At 50.0% G+C, this 20,378-nt stretch overlaps 1 protein-coding gene across 1 annotated transcript in view; it reads right to left on the bottom strand.

Annotated features, from left to right (window-relative positions):
• Positions 1 to 20,378, bottom strand: part of C2CD3 (C2 domain containing 3 centriole elongation regulator) — a 607,356-nt gene that overhangs the window by 425,403 nt on the left and 161,575 nt on the right. Inside the window, exons 13-15 of the mRNA XM_086933829.1 lie at positions 13,989 to 14,120; positions 12,872 to 13,375; positions 88 to 239 (exon numbers count right to left, since the gene is read on the bottom strand). Of these exons, the coding sequence (XP_086789955.1) occupies positions 88 to 239; positions 12,872 to 13,375; positions 13,989 to 14,120 (788 nt within the window). The remainder of the gene's footprint in view (positions 1 to 87; positions 240 to 12,871; positions 13,376 to 13,988; positions 14,121 to 20,378) is intronic.

Genomic DNA, 20,378 nt, shown 5'->3' with positions numbered 1-20,378 from the left:
TATTTTTTTTATGTTTGTATCTGAACATGTAATATGAATGTTTTCCTAGAACACTGGAGAAGCACAAATACTTCTAACCATAGTCACCTGAATGACATGTAAAACTGATGCAGAGGAAGCTTCACAAGCCCAAGAAGTTTGTCCTGGCCTGGGCTCGGCACCTTGTTCCAGGCCTCAATGACCATTACATTGTTTTTCAATCTCTCCATGAGTCTTCGAGTCAGGGATACCGGAGCCACCTAATTCAAAAACAATGCCATTGCATAAAGGGTGAATGGTCAGGAAACAGAAAGTAAAAGGCATTTCTGGTGTTTGATATACAAGGCGCACTGACAGACTAGCTTACATAAATATTGCTTTCAAAGAGAATTGGTAGAGGAGTTATGGAGGGAATTGCATGCACTTGTACTACAATGAAGGAGGATGTGTGTGTGGGGGTTTCTGCACCAAGTTCTAGTAATCCTATTAAAATCCTAAAACAACAGCATTAGTTGAATTAACTTAACTACTGTGCAAAGAATCTTGGTAAGCAAGATAGGTGACTAAACCTTAGAGTAGATTTTCATTTAAAATAAGAGACCAAGGAAACTACCTAGGAGACCCATGAATTGAACATAGATTCATCACTTCTCACTTCTCTGCTGGAGAACTAGGGAGCAGAAGGGAATCCTAGCTATGTCTCTGAAGGTGTGGAACACATAGGCTGCTTGAGCTAAGACTAGCTATACGTCTGTAAGGGAGAACAACATGGACAGTTGGAGTGAAGAGTAGACACACTTCTGTAGATGAGGAGCACGAGTAGCAGTAGCCAAGCCTAGCTATGCTTCTGTTGGTGAGGAGCACATGGACAGGTGGAGTGTTGGTGAGGAGCACATGGACAGGTGGAGTGAAGAAGCCAAGCCTAGCTATGCTTCGGCAGGTGAGGAGAACATGGGCAGCTGTAGCAAAGACTAGCCAGGCCTACGTGAGCAAGGAGCACATGGACAGGCAAAGTGAAGAAGCCAAGCCTAGCTATGCTTCTGTTGATGAGGAGCACATGGACAGGTGGAGTGAAGAGTAGAGATGATTCTGTGGGCAGGAAACACAAGGGACACTGCAGAGAAGACTAGCCATGCTTGGATAGGCAAGGAGCACATGGGCAGCTGAAGTGAAGATCAGGTATGCCTCTGCGAGTGTGGAGCACAGGGACAGCTGTAGCAAAGAGCAGCCATGCTCTTGTGGGCAAGCAGCACATGGGCAGCTGAATCGAAGAGGAGACATGCTTATGTCAGCGAGAAGCACATGGACAGCCGGAGTGAAGAGTAGACTAGCATCTGTAGGCGAGGAGCACACAGACAGCTGCACTAAAGACTATCCGTGCTTTTGTGTTCGAGGTGCACGCGGCAGAAGGAACAAAGGCTAGGCAGGCCTCTGTGGGTAAGAAAAACATAGGTAGCTGGAACGAAGAGCAGCCATGTCTCTGTGGATGAGGAGCACATGGGCAGCCATAAGAAAGAGCAGCCACAGCTCTGTGGAAATGGAGCACATGGGCAGCAGGAGCGACCAGTAGACATGCTTCTGTTGGGGAGGAGCACATGGGCAGCTGGAGCGCAGAGCAGCCATGCCTCTGTGGACGATGAGCACATGGGCAGCAAGAGTGAAGAGTAGGCATGCATCTGTGGGTGAGAATCACATCGAGAGCTAGAGCTCTCTAGAATAGCTCATTGTAACACTGGACAAGAGATATAGGAGGAGAGGCTGCGGAAGCCAAAGGCATCCACAGTTGATGTTTTGCAGTAGTGCGGAGCCACAGGCAGTCAGAGAAATCTAACAAAGGTCACTCAGTGTGTATAAAGTCCCTGAGATATGAACTGTGAAATACAGTTTCAATTGTCTGCACCTGTTTCTAATTGGTTGTAGATGGGGGTGGAGGTTGAGTGCGGATGGGTAAGTACCTGCAGGCTGCAGAGGACAGAAAACAGCCCCAATAGGCACAACAAGCTAGTGGGTCACATGAACTGCAGGCTAGTGACTTTATTATTGACTGACAAAATAAGACAGTCTTACAGATAACCCCCAAGAATTCTAATCCATCTTAGTCCCCTAATTAATGGCCAAGCAGATAAATCACATACAGGCACAGGGTCTCTAGACTCTTATCTCACAAGTGGATGGTCTATAAGCAATGTGGGAACAACATAAGTCTCTTGGAGAGCGCAGAAAGAGGCTCTCCAAATGTAATTGATAAACTGTATGGGATATTCACTAAATGAAGATGCCTAGCCACCAGAATAGAAAGAAGGCTTACTTACTGCTCTAGCTCTCCACCAGACAAATTGAGTCAGGTAACCTCAAGCACTCGGACTGGGAAAGGAGCAGAAGGTATATGTAAGAAAATCAGATAAAAAAGAGGAGAAACTGATCTCTGATTAAATACTAACATAACGTGTATTTGTAAAGTGCACGTTCACACAAGGGTATCTTGGCACTGAATAATAGATGTGTATTGTTACCTAAGTTAATGGTACTTATGTGATCTACCTCAGAAGGATGAAAGGCTAAGTGGATATGCCAGGATTTGAATCTGTGACCATGAGGTCGAACACAGGCCCCTACAGTGGAGGCATTAGTCTACTAAGACACCAGACCTGGTAAACATGAAGAAGAACGAAAGATGATGCATCGCGAACACTCTACTACAATGACCAGAGTCCTTAGGGGCAACTTCCGCCGGTGTGTGAGTAGTGTGCGACCCCACCCCTTTTTGTAACTTAAAGCTCCCTTGAGCAGCGGGCTGACGAGCCTGGGATCCCGCACCTACGCGCCGGAGTGGTACTATACCTGGCAGATATTGGCAGCCATCGGCGACCCCAGAACACTGCCTATCCCTGCTGACGAGGGTTGAAAACCCAAAACACGTGTCCAGGGATGGCGAAGACAGCGAAGATAGCAAGATCGAAAGATGATGCATCGCGAACACTCTACTACAATGACCAGAGTCCTTAGGGGCAACTTCCGCCGGTGTGTGAGTAGTGTGCGACCCCACCCCTTTTTGTAACTTAAAGCTCCCTTGAGCAGCGGGCTGACGAGCCTGGGATCCCGCACCTACGCGCCGGAGTGGTACTATACCTGGCAGATATTGGCAGCCATCGGCGACCCCAGAACACTGCCTATCCCTGCTGACGAGGGTTGAAAACCCGAAACACGTGTCCAGGGATGGCGAAGACAGCGAAGATAGCAAGATCGAAAGATGATGCATCGCGAACACTCTACTACAATGACCAGAGTCCTTAGGGGCAACTTCCGCCTGTGTGTGAGTAGTGTGCGACCCCACCCCTTTTTGTAACTTAAAGCTCCCTTGAGCAGCGGGCTGACGAGCCTGGGATCCCGCACCTACGCGCCGGAGTGGTACTATACCTGGCAGATATTGGCAGCCATCGGCGACCCCAGAACACTGGCTATCCCTGCTGACGAGGGTTGAAAACCCGAAACACGTGTCCAGGGATGGCGAAGACAGCGAAGATAGCAAGATCGAAAGATGATGCATCGCGAACACTCTACTACAATGACCAGAGTCCTTAGGGGCAACTTCCGCCGGTGTGTGAGTAGTGTGCGACCCCACCCCCTTTTTTTTTATGAAGAAGGAAACCTCTGTATATAGTCCTTTAAAGGGAAAGTGTGAATGGGTGAGTAAAGTGAGCAAAGAAGTAAAGGACTAAAAGTACGGCTAGGCGCCTGCATCCAAACAGAATATTCCGATTATGATTCAAGAGACAGAACAAACTCATTGGGCCTACGTAAAGTCCCAATCGAAGAGTGTTGGGATGCGATCCTGCAGGCATTCGTAGGTGAGAATGAGAACCCAGACCTTGAAGCAGAACCAATAGCAAACAGCTAGTAAGGGGAGCCTCTACACGTGCCTTGTAACAACCTTACCTATATACGTTACCCATGTGCAGCGCCAATAAAGGTAAACACCAACGGTCCAATAGGCAGAGTATCTCCCCTCTGCAGATGAACATACGCCAGCCCTAGCAAGCATCACAGCTCATTGACTATGGCTCTGGTCGCAAGGAGGTGGGACGCTAACCTGCATCCTCACCCAATTAGTCTCAGTTACCCCAGACCTTTTGCCCAACCCGCACCATCATAGCAACACAACAGTGACGCATGCACACTTAATTTGTAGACGGATCTCCCCAAGACGATCATCACTAGGTCACGAATCACTCCCTGCCGGATGCGCGGCTCAGCCGAGACAGACAATAGTTGGGAGATTAAGCTTGTCACTCAGTTTTCATGCACTAGACAAATGTAGCAATTGTTGACGGAAACGTGATGTATTGCGTCACTTATACTGCGTCTGCTTGTTTAGCAATTGAAAAATGGTTTTAAACAGAAGATGCAATAAAACAGATTTAAACAAAAAATTATACACGAGACAAGACTAAAGCCCCAGCAGACTAAGATGGAAAGAGATGGCAAGAAATAACAAAACCAGACATTGATAAGGAAGGAAGCAAGAAAAAGCACTACAGGAAAATAATGGGAACGTCTCCATGTCTTATTTCCTGAAAGAATTTAGGAGTTGAAAATCCTAGGAAGAGAGGATTGGAGACATTGCATTTGTCTTAATGATTACTCATCAAGACATGTACAATATCACAGAAATAGTGAGTAGGGTAGAAGGCAAAGATTTGGAGGATGGATGAGAGATGCAACCTTGAAATGATCCCTTTCTAATTCCATAATGGAATCCAAAGTCCTTGCACCTAAAGAGGTAGGCATCAGAAGGAAGTCCACAAGAAGCAACCTGTGGACAGATAGTAAATACTGGAAGGAAAGGAGGGGTCAAACATGTAAATATTCAAGAAGCTGCAGTTCATAATTGTCGTCAGTAATAATTACCTCTTTCCATTCTTCACAGTTGAAGCTCGATCCGGCACACCAACAAGAACAATTACTGCCAAATATTTCATTATAAAGACACCAACGTAATAGTACAGAAAAAAACAAAGTTAGGATGCATTACCTTCAACGCACCTAAGATGTAGATATTCCCGACTATACACTAGAACCTAAGAAACGGAGTAATTAACATATATTGTTATTTAATTCGAGGCTAAAAGATCTTTTAAGAATAAAAGCCTGGGACAATATAGTAAAAAGGTTTGAAAGGTAAGGACATACTGTCAAGACAGTCTCAATAATGAGACTGAGGTGTAGGGAAAGGCGAGAGAAAGAGCTAAATTAAACTGTAGCCTCAGAGTAGCAAGAAATTCTCGACTTCACTCAGACAGCCAATGAAAGGAATTAGAGTAGAGGACCAGAATCCACAAACTGATGACAATGGATTTCATTGCTGCATAGAAAGGGTGACAGGATCATGAGATTTGAAAAAGTACCAGCACACTGACAAACATAAGGTCATTGCTTGGAATGGAGAGCAAAGAACAAATAAAGGACAATACAGAAGGAAACACAATCTTGCATATCACATAAATAGTATGACGTGAAATGTTACCCAAATAAGGGACTGAAAGGGGAAGTAAAAATGGCAAATATTATTATTATTATTATAATTACATTTATTAAGCGCGCAGCTACCCGGAGGTTTCCCGGCGCTAAAGCAAACAGAAGGTAAATTAGGTTATGAGAGGACGTAAGAGAGCATATTTAAATGTTAAAAAGCCAGGTCAAGGTCGTGTTCTATTAACAGGATTATGGGGTGATTATATCTATAAGGAAAGGGATCAGAGACACAAAGCTTCCTAAAGGAACTCTCACTGTAAAGGCTAACAGCAGATAACTGGTTTTGGAAGCAGAAAGGTCAGCAACCAAAATTAAAATCGGCTACAGAGCAAACGTAGAATAAATGGCCATCAGCCCAAATAAATTCTGGCAGAAAATGTTTACTGATTGGCAACTGGATAATCATATCTATTGAAAACATATCAACAGTTTGCACATTTATTATCCTGTGTTAACGGTAAGTGTGCAGTAATCGGTTTAGCACACACTTTTACTATGATCACAGATTTAGAGAAATGCACTAAACCTACAATGTATAACTGAATAACCTTGAAAGCTCCTTTGTAAGCAAAATACTGGTGGAAATGGGGGCAAATATGCAGGGATTTTCCAAGTTATTCCTGATTAATCTGCATAGACCTGAATTCAAAGTCAATGCAGTATTACCAAATGATTACCATATTAGTGTAATATCATTGGATTTAGCGTGTAAACTCTAATGGGGTCATTTAAATCTATGGAGTATTAATGGGGACAGATATACAAAATAATCCTAATAATTTGGAATGACATGCATAACCAGTATTTGCAACCACGGTGTGCACATTAATACCCTATTGAACAAGTTACTTACCTTCGGTAACGATATATCTGTAAGAAACAGTAGTTAGTATTAGATTCCTTACCTTAGAATATCCCCAGGCGTCAGTCTGGATCCGGAAACTTTTGCGTAGCAGTACCCCTGCGCGTCGGTAGGCGTCGTCTGCAGGCGTCCCCTGCGGCTCCGCGTCCGTCGTCGGCGTTGTGCGCCGTGATGACGTCGCTGGAGTATATAGACGCCGCCTCCGCGCGCTGACGTCAGTTCTTTGTACACAGCTTTTCCGCGCCAGAACACGCAGAGCCATGTGAGAACCAACACTGGTGCCATTTGAAACTAGGGCCCTGAAAGGGATGACCTTAACCCTAGGTATCAGTTCGCAGAACGGGGAGGATGGGTGGGGCGGTAAGCAATCTAATACTAACTACTGTTTCTTACAGATATATCGTTACCGAAGGTAAGTAACTTGTTCATCTGAAAGAAACAGGTTAGTATTAGATTCCTTACCTTAGAATAGATACCCCAGCAATACCAACCCCGGTGGTGGGTCTGCGAACCAATACAATCCTACACCAGAAAGTCCTGGAGGACCGAACGGCCAAAGAAGCTATCCCTCCGGACTTGACTGTCCAGGCAGTAGTGCCTCGCAAAAGTGTTCAGCGAGGCCCACGTAGCCGCCTGGCAAATGTCCTGCAAAGGGACTCCCCGGCCCAGGGCAGTGGCAGCCGCCGTGGCCCGAGTGGAATGGGCCCCAGCCCAACAGGAGGCTCCTTTACGAGCCAAAGAGTAGCACGCTTTGATGCAGAGAACGACCCACCGCGAGATGGTCCGTTTATGTACCGCCCGTCCCTTCTTCGCACCCACGTAGCCAACAAACAGTTGGTCATCCACCCGGAACTGGCGTGTGCGATCCATATAAAATGAAAGCGCATGTTTTGGGTCCAGACGATGGAGCCGCTCTTCATCCTTCGAACGATGCGGAGGCGGGAAGAAGGAAGGGAGGGTGATGGACTGCCCGATGTGAAAAGCAGAGACTACTTTGGGCAGGAAAGAAGGTCTAGTTCTCAAAACCACCTTGTCTGGATGAATGGACATGAAAGGAGGTTTGACAGAAAGAGCCTGGAGCTCACTCACTCTCCTGGCAGAGGTGATGGCAACCAGGAAGGCCGTCTTTAAAGTCAGAAGACGGAGAGGACAGGAATGAAGCGGCTCAAAGGGAGCACACATCAAGAAGGTCAGAACCAGGTTCAAGTCCCACTGAGGCATCACAAACGGAACAGGAGGATACATGTGTGTGATGCCCTTCAAGAATCTTGTTACAATAGGGGACTTTAACAAAGAAGGTTGATCAGGCAGCCTCAGAAAGGCCGAAAGGGCAGAAAGGTAGCCCTTGATAGTGCCCCGAGCAGAGCCCTGCTGGGCAAGAGAGAGAAGAAAGAGGAGAACCTCGGAAAGAGGGGCAGAAAGAGGGTCCACAGCCTTTGCTGTGCACCATGCCACAAATCTGTTCCACCGACAGGCGTATACCGACTTTGTGGAGGGACGCCTGGCTGCCAGAATTACATCACAGACTTCAGGAGGCAAGTCAAATGGCCTCAACTGTCGCCGCTCAATCTCCACGCATGGAGGTGGAGGCTGGACAGGTTCGGGTGGAGGACCGTCCCCTGCTGCTGCGACAGAAGGTCCTCCTGAAGGGGCAGGCGGATCGGGGGACCGACCGACATGCTGAGTAGCTCGGGATACCAGTACCTTCAAGCCCAGTCCGGAGCCACAAGGATGACTTGGGCCCGGTCGTGCCTGATCTTCTTCAGCACTCTGGGCAGAAGTGGTATAGGCGGGAAGGCGTATAACAGACCGCAACTCCACTCGCGCCGAAAGGCGTCGCCGTGCGAGTGCCGTCTTGGAAACTCCAACGCGCAGAACTGATGACATTGCGCGTTCTCTTCTGTGGCGAATAGATCTAACCAAGGCTCTCCCCATTGCCGAAAGAGGCCTTGCGCCACGTCTGAGTTCAGACGCCATTCGTGATCCATCGAGCACCGACGGCTGAGTTCGTCCGCCCTGGCGTTCAGAGAACCTGCCAGGTGTTGAACCGTCAGAGTCACGCCCTGACGTTCCAGCCATTGCCAGAGGCGCAGAGCCTCCTGGCAAAGGGTCCACGACCCCACCCCGCCCTGTTTGTTGCAATACCACATGGCGGTGGTGTTGTCCGTGAACACCTGCACCACACTCCCGTTGACAAAGGGGAGGAATGCTTTCAGTGCCAAACGAATCGCCCGGAGCTCCAACAGGTTGATATGGAGCCGGGACTCCGCCGGAGACCAGATGCCTCTGATCTCTGCCTCTTCCAGGTGGCCTCCCCAGCCCTGGAGGGACGCGTCCGTCACAACAACGTGCTCCGGTTGGGGAAGGGAGAGGGATCTGCCTCTGACCCAATCGCAGTCCGTAAGCCACCACTGCAGTTGTCTTGCAGTGCCCTCTGAGATCAAGACATGGTCGGACAGATTGCCCTGATGCTGGGCCCACTGAAACTTCAGGTCCCACTGCAGAGCCCGCATCCTCCACCGGGCGTGATGCACCAGAAGGATGCAGGAGGCCATCAGCCCCAGCAGCCGCAGCGTCAACCTGACCGAAACCCGGGATAACGGCTGGAAGATGGGAATCAAAGCCTGTATATCCTGGACCCGCCGTTCCGGAGGATAAACCCGAAACTGCGCCGAGTCGAGAACTGCTCCGATGAAAAGGAGCTTTTGAGAGGGACACAGGTGTGATTTCGGCACATTGATGGAAAACCCCAGCTCGTGTAGGAGGTCTGCCGTCATCTGGAGGTGGTGAACGACTGTCTGGGGCGAGCCCGCCTTCAACAACCAGTCATCTAGGTAGGGGAAGACTGAAACCCCTAACCTGCGCAGATGGGCTGCAACCACCGCCATCACCTTTGTGAACACCCGTGGGGCGCTGGTAAGGCCGAAAGGGAGCACGATAAACTGAAAGTGCTCGTGGCCTTCCGTGAACCGCAGGTAACGCCGGTGGGCCGGCAGGACGGGGATGTGAAAATACGCATCCTGCAAGTCCAACGCTACCATCCAGTCTTGCGGGTCGAGAGCAGCCAAGACCTGAGCCAAAGTCAACATCCTGAACTTCTCCTTCCGGAGGAAGCCGTTGACGTTCCTTAGATCCAAGATAGGACGTAGGCCCCCTTTGTCCTTCTTGGGCACCAGAAAGTAGTGGGAATAGCAACCACGTCCTACTTCTGGCCCAGGAACGCGCTCGATGGCCCCCTTGGCCAAAAGGGCCGTAACTTCCTCCTGCAGAAGTGTCAAGTGGTCCCCCGACACACAGTGGTTCTGCGGTGGCATGGCTGGAGGAGTGGTCTCGAAGGGGAGGGAGTAGCCCCTTCGGACGAGCTGCAGCACCACCTGTCCGATGTTATTGTGTGCCAGTGGGAGAGGTGATGGCGAACCCTGCCACCCACCGGCGTCACATGGGCCTGAAAGCACGGACTAGGAGGATTTAGAGGCGGATGCCACGGGGGGAGGTGTGGTCTGACCTCGCCGCTGTCCCCGACCACCGCCACGGCGGTTTCCACGGCCACCACCGCGTTGATAAGTCTGTTGCGGCGCGTGGCTGGCAGCACGTGTGGGACCGCCCCTTCCTTGGCCACGAAAGGAGCGAAACGAACCCGTTTGCTGGCGCTGGGCCGAGAGACCCAAGGACTTGGCCGTGACCCTGGAGTCCTTGAAGCGCTCCAGCGCGTGGTCCGCTTTGTCGCCAAACAGGCGACTGCCATCAAATGGCATGTCCATCAATGCATTCTGGACATCTGCCGAGAAGTTGGCGGACCTCAGCCAGGCGTGGCGACGAATCGCCACCGTCGTGGACATCGCTCTGCCCAGTGAGTCGGTCGTATCAAGACCACACCTGATGGAGTACCTTGCTGCGTCTCGGCCCTCAATCATATTGTTGCCGAGCTTAGCCCGTACCTCCGGCGGGCATTCAGGCAGCAGGTCCGCGACCGTATCCCACAGAGAATGGATGTAGCGGCCCAAGAGGCACGCGGTGTTGCAAGACCGCAGTCCCAGACTTAAGGACGTAAAGACCTTTTTGCCATACTGGTCGTACCTCTTAGATTCCCTGTCGGGCGGGGCCGACGGGAATGCGGTTTGGGAAATGGAGGCCTGGATCACCAGACTCTCAGGGGTGGGATGGGTGGACAGAAACTTGGGGTCGTCCGAACACGGACGGTGGCGTCTGGCCACGTTCCTGTCAACAGGCGAACCTGAAGCGGGCCTGGACCACGTGCCCAAAAGAACGTCTGTTAAGGCCTCGTTGAACGGCAGCAGTGGCTCCTGTGGGCATGACTGCGGTTTGAGTACCTCAGTGAGGATGTTAGTCCTCACGGCCGCGACGGGGAGCTTAAGGTTTAAGGCCTTAGCAGCCCTCATCAACACCACTGAATAAGCAGCCCCCTCCTCCGAAGCCACGATAGGAGGCGAGACAAAGCCAGGGTTAGGGGAGTCGTCTAGACCACTGGCGTCACCCAAGTCACCTGTCCAGTCCTCAGTGTACTGACATTCACGTGTCAGAGGGTCCTCAGACCCCTCCCACTCCTCCCCGTAATCTACATCTTCACCATATTCGGAGTCAATAATGTAGACCGGCTCCTCGGGGTTCATAGGCCCCATCGGCGTCGAGCCCGGAGTCGAGCCCGGCGTCGGATGACGCCGACCGACTCCGCGTCCGGCGTCAGAGAGGGAATGGGGACGGCGCCGACCGGGGCCGGCGCCGGAGCACCGCCGCCGCGCGGGGGCGGGCCTGGGGTGGCCCCGATGGTATCGGCGCCGGAGAGGCCGGACGACCAGCCGGCGTCGACCCTGAGGGCCCCAGCGGCGCCGGGATCGGAGCCGTCGACGGATCCGGGGCCGGAGCACCCGACGGCGTCGAGGCAGGATCACCCGACCCGCTAGGGCCCCCAGACGAGTTCACAGGGCCCGAAGGCGCCGCGGAACCCGCCGGAGGAGACAGAGCTCTCATGGCCATGAGGAACGCCTCTATCTCCTCGGGCGACGAGCCTTGCCCAGGGACCGCCGGGTATGGAGCAGGCAGCGTCGGCGACTCACGCGGAGCCGGGGGGGGGGTGGGGTCACCCGAACCCCCGGCCGCATCGAGCGAGCGTCGGGGGGAGTCGGGGGTACGATGACGACGCCCCGACTTCTTGTGCTTCCTACCTGAGGAACCAGATGAGTGATGACGACTTCCGGAGCGGCGACGGCTCCGCGACCGCTCCCTCGATCGCTCCGTTGACCTCCGGCCGGACCGGGACCGCTCCCGACGCGGGGCCAACACCCGGAGCTCGTGCAGCTTGCGGGACCGCTCCCGCCTAGCTTTATTGGTCAGGGTCCGGCAGTCGACGCAGGAGTCCACGTCGTGGTCGGGGCCCAGGCACCGGAGGCAGAGTCGGTGATGGTCTGTGACCGACATCGTACGGTCACAGTCGTCACAATTCTTGAAACCGGGCATCCTATCGGCACCGTACAAGAGTTCAGAAGATCAAAAGATCTCGGATCTGCGCTAACTGGTGCGGAAAAAAGAAGAACTGACGTCAGCGCGCGGAGGCGGCGTCTATATACTCCAGCGACGTCATCACGGCGCACGACGCCGACGACGGACGCGGAGCCACAGGGGACGCCTGCAGACGACGCCTACCGACGCGCAGGGGTACTGCTACGCAAACGTTTCAGGATCCAGACTGATGCCTGGGGATATTCTAAGGTAAGGAATTTAATACTAACCTGTTTCTTTCAGATATTCACATTTAGCAGGGGCGATTAGTTGGTGCCAAAATTACACTTTGCACTTGCCTTATAATGGTCACTAGTACTTTGCCCATTAGCACGTTGCCTAAATATACCCATCAATTACAGTGAAAATGGGAAGGTGGTTTTTCAAGCAAGATGATCGAAACCAGCTCTACACAGGAACAGTCTTTACTACAATGCTCCCCACCAGCTCCCAAAAAAGTACTTATCTTGGATCGCATAGACCGTTACTGGTTGGTGACCCGAGAATATTTTTGAGCTATAACAAATGAACTCATCTATTGCAGAGCAAAAACTGGGCATTAAGTAAGATTCACAAAAGTCCTGCTTCATGCGAATTGACGAGGCACGATTCCCTTTGAGAATTCTACTGAATGGACTAAAATGCAAGGATCGAGGCCTGCAAAGGACGTAATTTCTAAATAGATATTTACAAAATACTGCATATGTACCAACTTAAATATTACAATTGGTATGATGTGAAATGCACTGGCAGAAGCATATATCACCCTCTGGCACGTTTTGTACTCCCTTCAATGCACACAACCACCATTCATAAATCCGAGGCAGTCTCCCCTGAACAGCTTCCACTTTGGAAATTGAAATGGATACCACTCCCTTTTAGGTGTTAGGAACCCATCAATGAAGAATCACACTTACACACATAATTTTGTAATTAGAGCATGCACATGAAGAACTATGCATGAATAGTTTCAGGACTTGCCTGTGAGAAATGGAAGGCTGGCTCTCTTGTGCCCCATACTACCGAAGACCTGCTTGCCTCTGGTGTATTAAAAAGCTTGATATTTAAATACACATTGCACGGACAGTGCTTCGCATGCTCAGTCATCATAAAGTCCTTGCCATTAGGTACCATCAGTATGACATACATCAATACGCCATCCTCTTCTTCTTGCATTGGTCCACTGAATTGTCTCATTAGGTTCCTTGATGTAGGCAACTGCATGGGTTGCTGGTGGTGTGTGACATCTGCCCGGGGTATTTCTATAAACACTTGCCCAGATTCACGAGTTGGTTTGGGAGATTCCATGGCAATCTGCTTTACATATGGCGAGTCTTGTTCTGAATATTCCACATTACTTTCAGGTTCCAAAACTTGTATGCCTGGACTTGTTACAGCATATGTTGGGTGAGGTTGTGCAGCTCCAGAAATCTTGCCGTTTGCACTAGTAAAGTCTTTGCTATCTCCTGCAAGCTCCATGCTTATCTATATTGTAAAAAGAATATCGTAATAAGTCAACTTCCATTATTAGTGAAATTTAGGATAGAAGCATGCTTTACCGTACGTACCAGGCACAAGACAATAGAGGGTTCCCAGTCTCTTCATGCATTGTGTCACGCGGACAATGTCAAAAGACATGGGGCCAGATTCACAAAGGGCTTCAACACTTGTGGTGGAGGCCCCGCAGTAGTGGGGTAGTCTCCGCACTCAGGATGGTATCTCCCCAATGAGAATTCTCAATGCAGAAATTCCGCCAGAATGTAGAGACTCCCTCACGACTGCAGGGCCTCCACCACAATTGCGAAAGCCCTTTGTGAATCAGGTCCATGAAATACACATCACACATGAACAGAATCACCACACAAATCACTAAGCCTCCCAAAAATTTTACGCGGACTCACAAGTCACTTGAAGCTCACAGACAATACTGGATCTCCCAAGTCATTAAATATCAGCAGACAAGTTGTGCTTCATAATCTATTTTCCCTAATACTCCACGCCTCCCAAGATGTTGAAGTTGAAGATGGAGCCCAAGAGGATCACTATTTGAGTGATATCACTTTGTAACAGTATAAAAGGAGACTAGGGATTGTTTTACCTTTAAGGGACCAAATTGCGTTTTTCCACTGTCTTCAGCTACAGGTTGCACTGGGAGATCCCATTTCATATAAAGGGTCTCTGATTGGATGATATCCCGCAGGGATAGTGTCGCTGAACCAATCATCACAGGCTGTGCAACAAAATGGAGGCATGTGAGAAAAAAATATGAAAACAGGCATAGGCAATATAATAAGCAAATAGAAAGCCAAGCAAGAATGTGGTACATCAGAAATGGATTTCTGAGGGTTATCCAGACTTAGTCTTGGCCTTTATATAACACACACTCATGATAATGTATGTTTATAGCGAAAAGTATCCTGATAGCATACACGGTGAGGCATGGTATAAACTTTTAATTAATCTCTTTATTAAGTAGCTATGTGAAGTCAGGTGAGTCCACCTTTTGAGGTAGGTACGGAACTGTCCCGCTTAACAGAAACCTTCCAATACATGCATTAGGTTGTAAGGGAAGCCCTTGGTGTGTCGGGCAGTTTGCATAATAGGTAACCTCCTCTACCAATCAAGTAGCTTGTGAGAAAGCACCTACAGATTTTTTATTTTCCATTAATGAAGCATGGTTGTAGGGATGGGCTGTCGATGATCAGGGGTACACTGTCTAGGAGGGTAGAGCAGAAGAATTAATAGCAGCCTGGTTTGCAGAAGGTAGCCCAGTCAGGACTGCATGAAAGGCTGAAAGAACTCCACGGCCACTTTTGTGACTGAATGAAAGAGGATGTGTGTTAGAAATTGGGTAACAAATTCCATGGGAGTAGTATGGTGCAGAGCCGGCAGGCCAAACTCCTGAGGACATGTGTGAAGAATCCACGCAGTACACACAGATGACACACAAGGCACACCACAAAGAGACACAACACCAGTTTTGGTGAAAAAGAATAACTTTTGTATTGTACCAAACATACACAGGTAATCACAATTATCACTATACTGCGCCAACTGGCGAAAGGGCAATATTTACATTGGGGATTATTCACAGGGCAGGGCCAATCAGGCCGCTGCCAGAACCATTGGGAAAGGATAATGGATAAATGAAAAAGATAAATCCATCAGTTGCAATGAGGTAATAGAAAAACATAAAGCATTCTCAGTTGGCATGAAAACTCATTATGCATCAGAACCCACCAGGCCTAGAACATTAGGGGGAATAACCATGAGTAGGTGCCACAACCCCATTAGCATAAAAGCATGGGTAACGCACTAGGCGTGACGTTAGGTGGAACCTAAAACATCGCGGTAGGCATAAACATATGAGAATCTCCTTAGGCAAGAAAGCCTGAGACCTGAACAGGTTTACATTGGCAACATCATTCTAGGCACCACTGGGGCATCAGACAGAAGGCCTGAACTCCTCCCATCAGGGGAAGCACCAACACCTTAGCATAAATCCGGCAGGTCCTCCCTAGGCTTCACACATCCAGTTATAAAGCAGCCCTTAAGCCCAGTTCAGGAGGCCTGTAATAACTGTTCCCTCCAACTCTAGGCCTCTTAAGTCTCAACATGGTGTGCCTCCAATCACTGCCACTGTCCCCTGTCCAGCGGGGCAGTGGTGTCCCGTAAAATCATTTCAGGGCCTGGGGGAGCCCCCTCAACAAAACACTGGTCCCGGGGACGGGCACCGACCCTGTGCCCCGACGCACTCCCCAACCACAGGACGGCAGAGCCCTACTCACCGGGCACCTCCAGAACTTCCCTTGTGAGTCCTCGGGGACCTCCACGCGGCGCTGGGGAGGTCACAGACACAGTGCTTTGATGCCCCTTCTCTCCCTCTCGTTCACGCTGCAACTGCGGACACTGCAGGGCTCTCCTCCTCATGTGGGAGCCCCGCCAACAGCACCTTTCTGGCGGCTTCCCCCGTCCTCCGGCAACTTAGCCCCTCACACGGGCTGGCGGCGGTTGCTGAGGAGGGGGGTGCAATGCTCTGGCTCCTTGCAGGCTGCGCTCCTCACCCGGGCCCCTCTCCTGTGGGCCCGGGGCTTCACCCTGGAGCCGGCGGGCTCCGGACTCGCTTCCTGAATACCCCGGGGCTCTCACACTGCACGGGAGCCCCGCCAACACCAGCGCCCCTTCCGTCTTCACCCGGGCCCCTCTCCTGGGACCCGGGCTTCAGTAGGCGAGCGTGAGGCTCCAGGCGGCTTCTGGGGCCTCCCTCGCCTTTCCTCCTGGGCAGCCTTACTCTCGGGGGCGCTGACCGGCGGGGTGGGCTCCCGCTCGGGTCTCTCTTCACCCACGGGGCTCCCTCGCCACACCTCCACTTCCGTCTTCTGGCCGGCGGGCCTTGCCCCCAACCAGGCGCTCTCCTGCCTGGCTTCTGGGTCGCTACGAGCAGCGCAGCGGCCCGGGGTGTTTTCTGAAACCACGGGTTCGGCGGTGATCTTGCGGGCGAAGCACGGGGTAGGCTCCCGCTCAATTAGTATAAAAAGCGCGGGGTAGGCTCTCGCTGGTTTTAAGTCAGCCAAAGCGCGGCCATACGCGGGGTGGGCACCTGCTCATTAAATATGCGTGAAGCGGGGTAGGCACCCGCTTTTATTTAGATCAGCATGCGGGCGCAATCACGTGGGGTGGCCTCCCACGGCGCTTTCACCTAAACAGGTCCTCCTTGTCACACAGCGCTGTTGGGTCCACGCTTCTTCTTGGACCAGATTAACATAAAGCACTGCGGAAATCAGCTCCTCACCTCTGGGGCTGGGAATATAGCGCTGCGCTCTCCAAGCGCTAGTCAGCAGGGAAGCTGGGGACAGGAGATAGCGCTCTTCCTTGCTGGCACTCTGATTCTAGCGCGCCTCACCTCCTTCTGGGCATGCAGGCAGGGTCCCCCGAGGCGCTAGGGTGCAGGCAGGGGGCACAGGGCTATCCAATAAAGCTCTCTCCTTCCTCTGGCACTACTCAGCAGTCAGGGCCCAGGGGTAGCTCTCCTTCTCTCCTCAGGCGCCAGGTAGCAGAGCAGCAGGCACTACTGGGCAAGGTCAGCAGTCAGTGGGTACTCATCAAGACAGGGCGGTAGGCTTTAACCATCCTCCACTGTAGCGTGGCACTCCTCCTGTACAGCAGCCTGTACTCCTGCAGTGGGGCTTTCACTAGCCCTGTGGACAGCAGAGGGGCTTCAGTTTGGTGCAGGGTCCAGCACACAGGGTTAAGTGGCGGTACCCCCTGGCAGCAGGTCCCCTCACGTTCATGTCCCTGCTCTGACTGAGCACATGGAGGCACAGCCCCTTATTTATGCGCCCTCACCCCACCTACCAGGCAGTGCCAAAAGCTTCTAGAATCCTCTGAGGAACTGGCTCAGCGGGAGGAGTAGAGCACCCTGGGTGCCAGGCTTTTCCTCCAAAAGCTGGGATGTCTGGGAACCGAAAATCTAGACCTCTAACCTGCTGCAGTCAGGTGGCACCACACACAGCCTTGGCATCCATTTTAAATGCAGCATTTCACCAGGGTACATTTCTACAATGGGGGGTTAACAAGTGCACACCATTGCCTTAGATTTAACATGGCGTCTCACGCCACACATGGCCTATACAGTTTTCTACCATGGGGGAGACATCCTAAAATAGGGGGGTGAAAAGCGAAAAATGTTGGAAAAATGGGCCAAGTCCAACAATGTGCAATAGTTTCAGGAGCTAGTTGGCAACCAAAGTGCAAATCGTCTCCTGAGAAAATGTGACTATAATTTTAATTCTACAAGGCAAAAGTATAGTAAAGGATGCATAACAATTTCCTCATCTTTATCACTCCAGTAAGATTTGTGACCTACTAATTAAATAATTAGAAGTTACTTTAAAACATTTAAACCAAGGTTAATAGAGAAAAAATCTTTTCTGTCCCTTGGGACTCAACGTCTCACTACATGTGGTTTGTTCTCTATGTTTTAAGTATCTTGAGAATTATCCATTGAATTATGGGCCAGATGTACAAAGAGACAGATGGCAAATAGTGGAGAAGTGTGGCTCAGGGGTTAGAGGCGGCAGACCCGGAATCTGAGATCGGTCCTGGACCAGGGTTCAATTCCCCGCCCCGGCGGATCTTGGGCTAAAATTCCACGGACTCGATAATTCTCGTCCCGGTGCCTCCTCAACTCTCGGGTTCACACTCTGCGACTCTGGGCAATAGCTTGCTTAATCTCCACAACGGCCCCTCGCGGCGGGATGCCTGACTTTCACCCTGTGGACACCCTGTCGGGGCTTCTCACAGGGGAATATCAGGACGGGTTCCCTAGGCAAGCGCCAGGATACCCTTGTGGTGACAGGTTGCGCTATATAAGTATACCTACATTTACATTTACATTTACAAATAGTGATCGCAAATTGCACATCAACTATTTGCAACCAGTCTCCAATTTTATGGTGTCATCTACGTACTATTAGGTGGCATTCCAAATTGTCCAGTTGTAAAAAGACCTAACCAACAAATACTAATTAGACCGGTAGCTATTTGCAATCCCCTACGATTGGTTACAAACATTGGGATTGTGACCTGCAAGTACAGCAGACCATGTAAGCATTCCAAAATACATTTTTAAGCACCACCTGCTACTTAAATTAACTAGTGCTGCTCAAAAGAAATGTTTCACATTTCGAGGAGAGGACAGTGGCCCTTTAGACCACTGCTTCTGGACACCCATGGTCACCTGATATGAATCCCATGGTGAAACAGTCAAACAGGGCCAGCATCCCACTGGCACATCTGTTACCACTTCCTTGGAGGAGTCAGTAATATTGAAACAGTTTGCAACTGCATTAAAAGACAGCCCTCACCATATGCTGAATGCATTAGAGCTGTTCCAAACTACGTTACAAGTGCATCTGATTTGAGGCAGTCCGAATCAATTACTTTCAATACCATGCAGAAGACCTGAATGTTTCAACCCAAATGATGAATCAATACTTCTGAGTGGGTGCTTCAAGTTGGGCAGTTCAGTGGCTTTTGTGACCAGTCAAAATCACCTTTGCCCAGGATGATTCAGGACTGCTCTGCGGTGGGTTTATCAATCTCCTAAGCCAAGGAGCTACGGTGATCACTCAAGCAAATACTTGAACATCCTCTACCATATTTGTCAACCATTAGAGGTTAGAAGAGATACTGAGCTCACACTAAAAGCTTTGTATCTGCTTTGCTTGAGCTATGGCTCTGATCATTGTTACAAAGCTTAAGTCTATCTTGAGTATATTCTCGAATTGTGTAAGCTCTTAGAGAAGGAAGCTAATGAGAAATGAATGTGTCAGATAAGTTCATAACTCAGATTCTATATTACTTCCAGTACTTATGAAGTATATTTGCTTCATTGAAGAAGAGCGTTGGTGATTACATCAGGTATGGTGGTGTGATAAGTGGCCCATGTGAAGGGACCTACAGTAAAAGATAAGACACAGACTGAAAGGCTTCCATTACGTTAGGCATCAGGGTGGCGGGCATGAGCAGTGCATTCAACTCAGATTACACAAACACTAAGATGACAAAGATTGAATCAGAGTACCAAAATTACGAGTGTTGGAATTAGGTAGCCTGGCCTAGGGCAAGACTAGCACAACAGAGGCACAGTGTAAAGGTTGCAGACCACCCAAAAGTAATTCCACGCAATAGCACTCAAAAAGAAAACACTACACCAAAATTATATGAAAATACGTGCTGCTTTATAAAAATAATATACTCTTCAGTTTCAAATTATACAGTGCAAGTCATTATAGGTTATCTTAGTATCGGCAACCACATTTCTAAGACTTAAGTAAATTACGAAATTATCCTCTTCAGCACTCTTAATCTTATTACACAGACACCTTTAGTAAGTAACTCCTTTCTTCTGTCAAACAATTGATAAAGTGCAACAATTCAGCTTCAATTGGAATCACTGTTCAATGCCTATCAGTTTCAAAAGGAATCACAATTCAGTACATTACAGTTGAACTAAGAGGCTCAACTACTGAGCAATTGATTAAAGGGGAACAGGTTTATGATCTCAATTAACCTAGATCACCCTGGCCAGTTTGTATACAGAGAAGACCTCCTCCCAGTAGTCAGTTCCAAGGTTGTCACCAAGAAGAATAGCTGGATTCACTCCTCCAACACCTTAATATAAAGTTCCTCAGATTTCTGTCAACCAAGAACCCTGGTCATTAACTGTGAGGGTGTTGGGAATCACCTCTGATATTAGTAAATCTCTCTGCCTGAAAAAGGGCTCCCTGGCATCCGTTTTCCCACACCCCCACTCTCCTTACTTTGGATTCACAGAATTGGGGTCGTCCTGCGCCAGGCTGATAGAGGAACAGCAATGAAGGGGGTCGAGGAACTGAGGCTGGGGAGGCCCTCACGCCTCAAAACGCTCCGTAATGCTCACTCTCCCCACTCGAGCCAGCTCCTCTGCGTGGCACTCGAGGGGAAG

The sequence above is a fragment of the Lissotriton vulgaris genome, chromosome 8 (assembly GCF_964263255.1).
Source record: "Lissotriton vulgaris chromosome 8, aLisVul1.2, whole genome shotgun sequence".
Taxonomy (NCBI): Eukaryota; Metazoa; Chordata; class Amphibia; order Caudata; family Salamandridae; genus Lissotriton; species Lissotriton vulgaris.
Note: the sequence above shows the minus strand (reverse complement) of the source record. Positions and strands in the feature narration are given on the sequence as shown.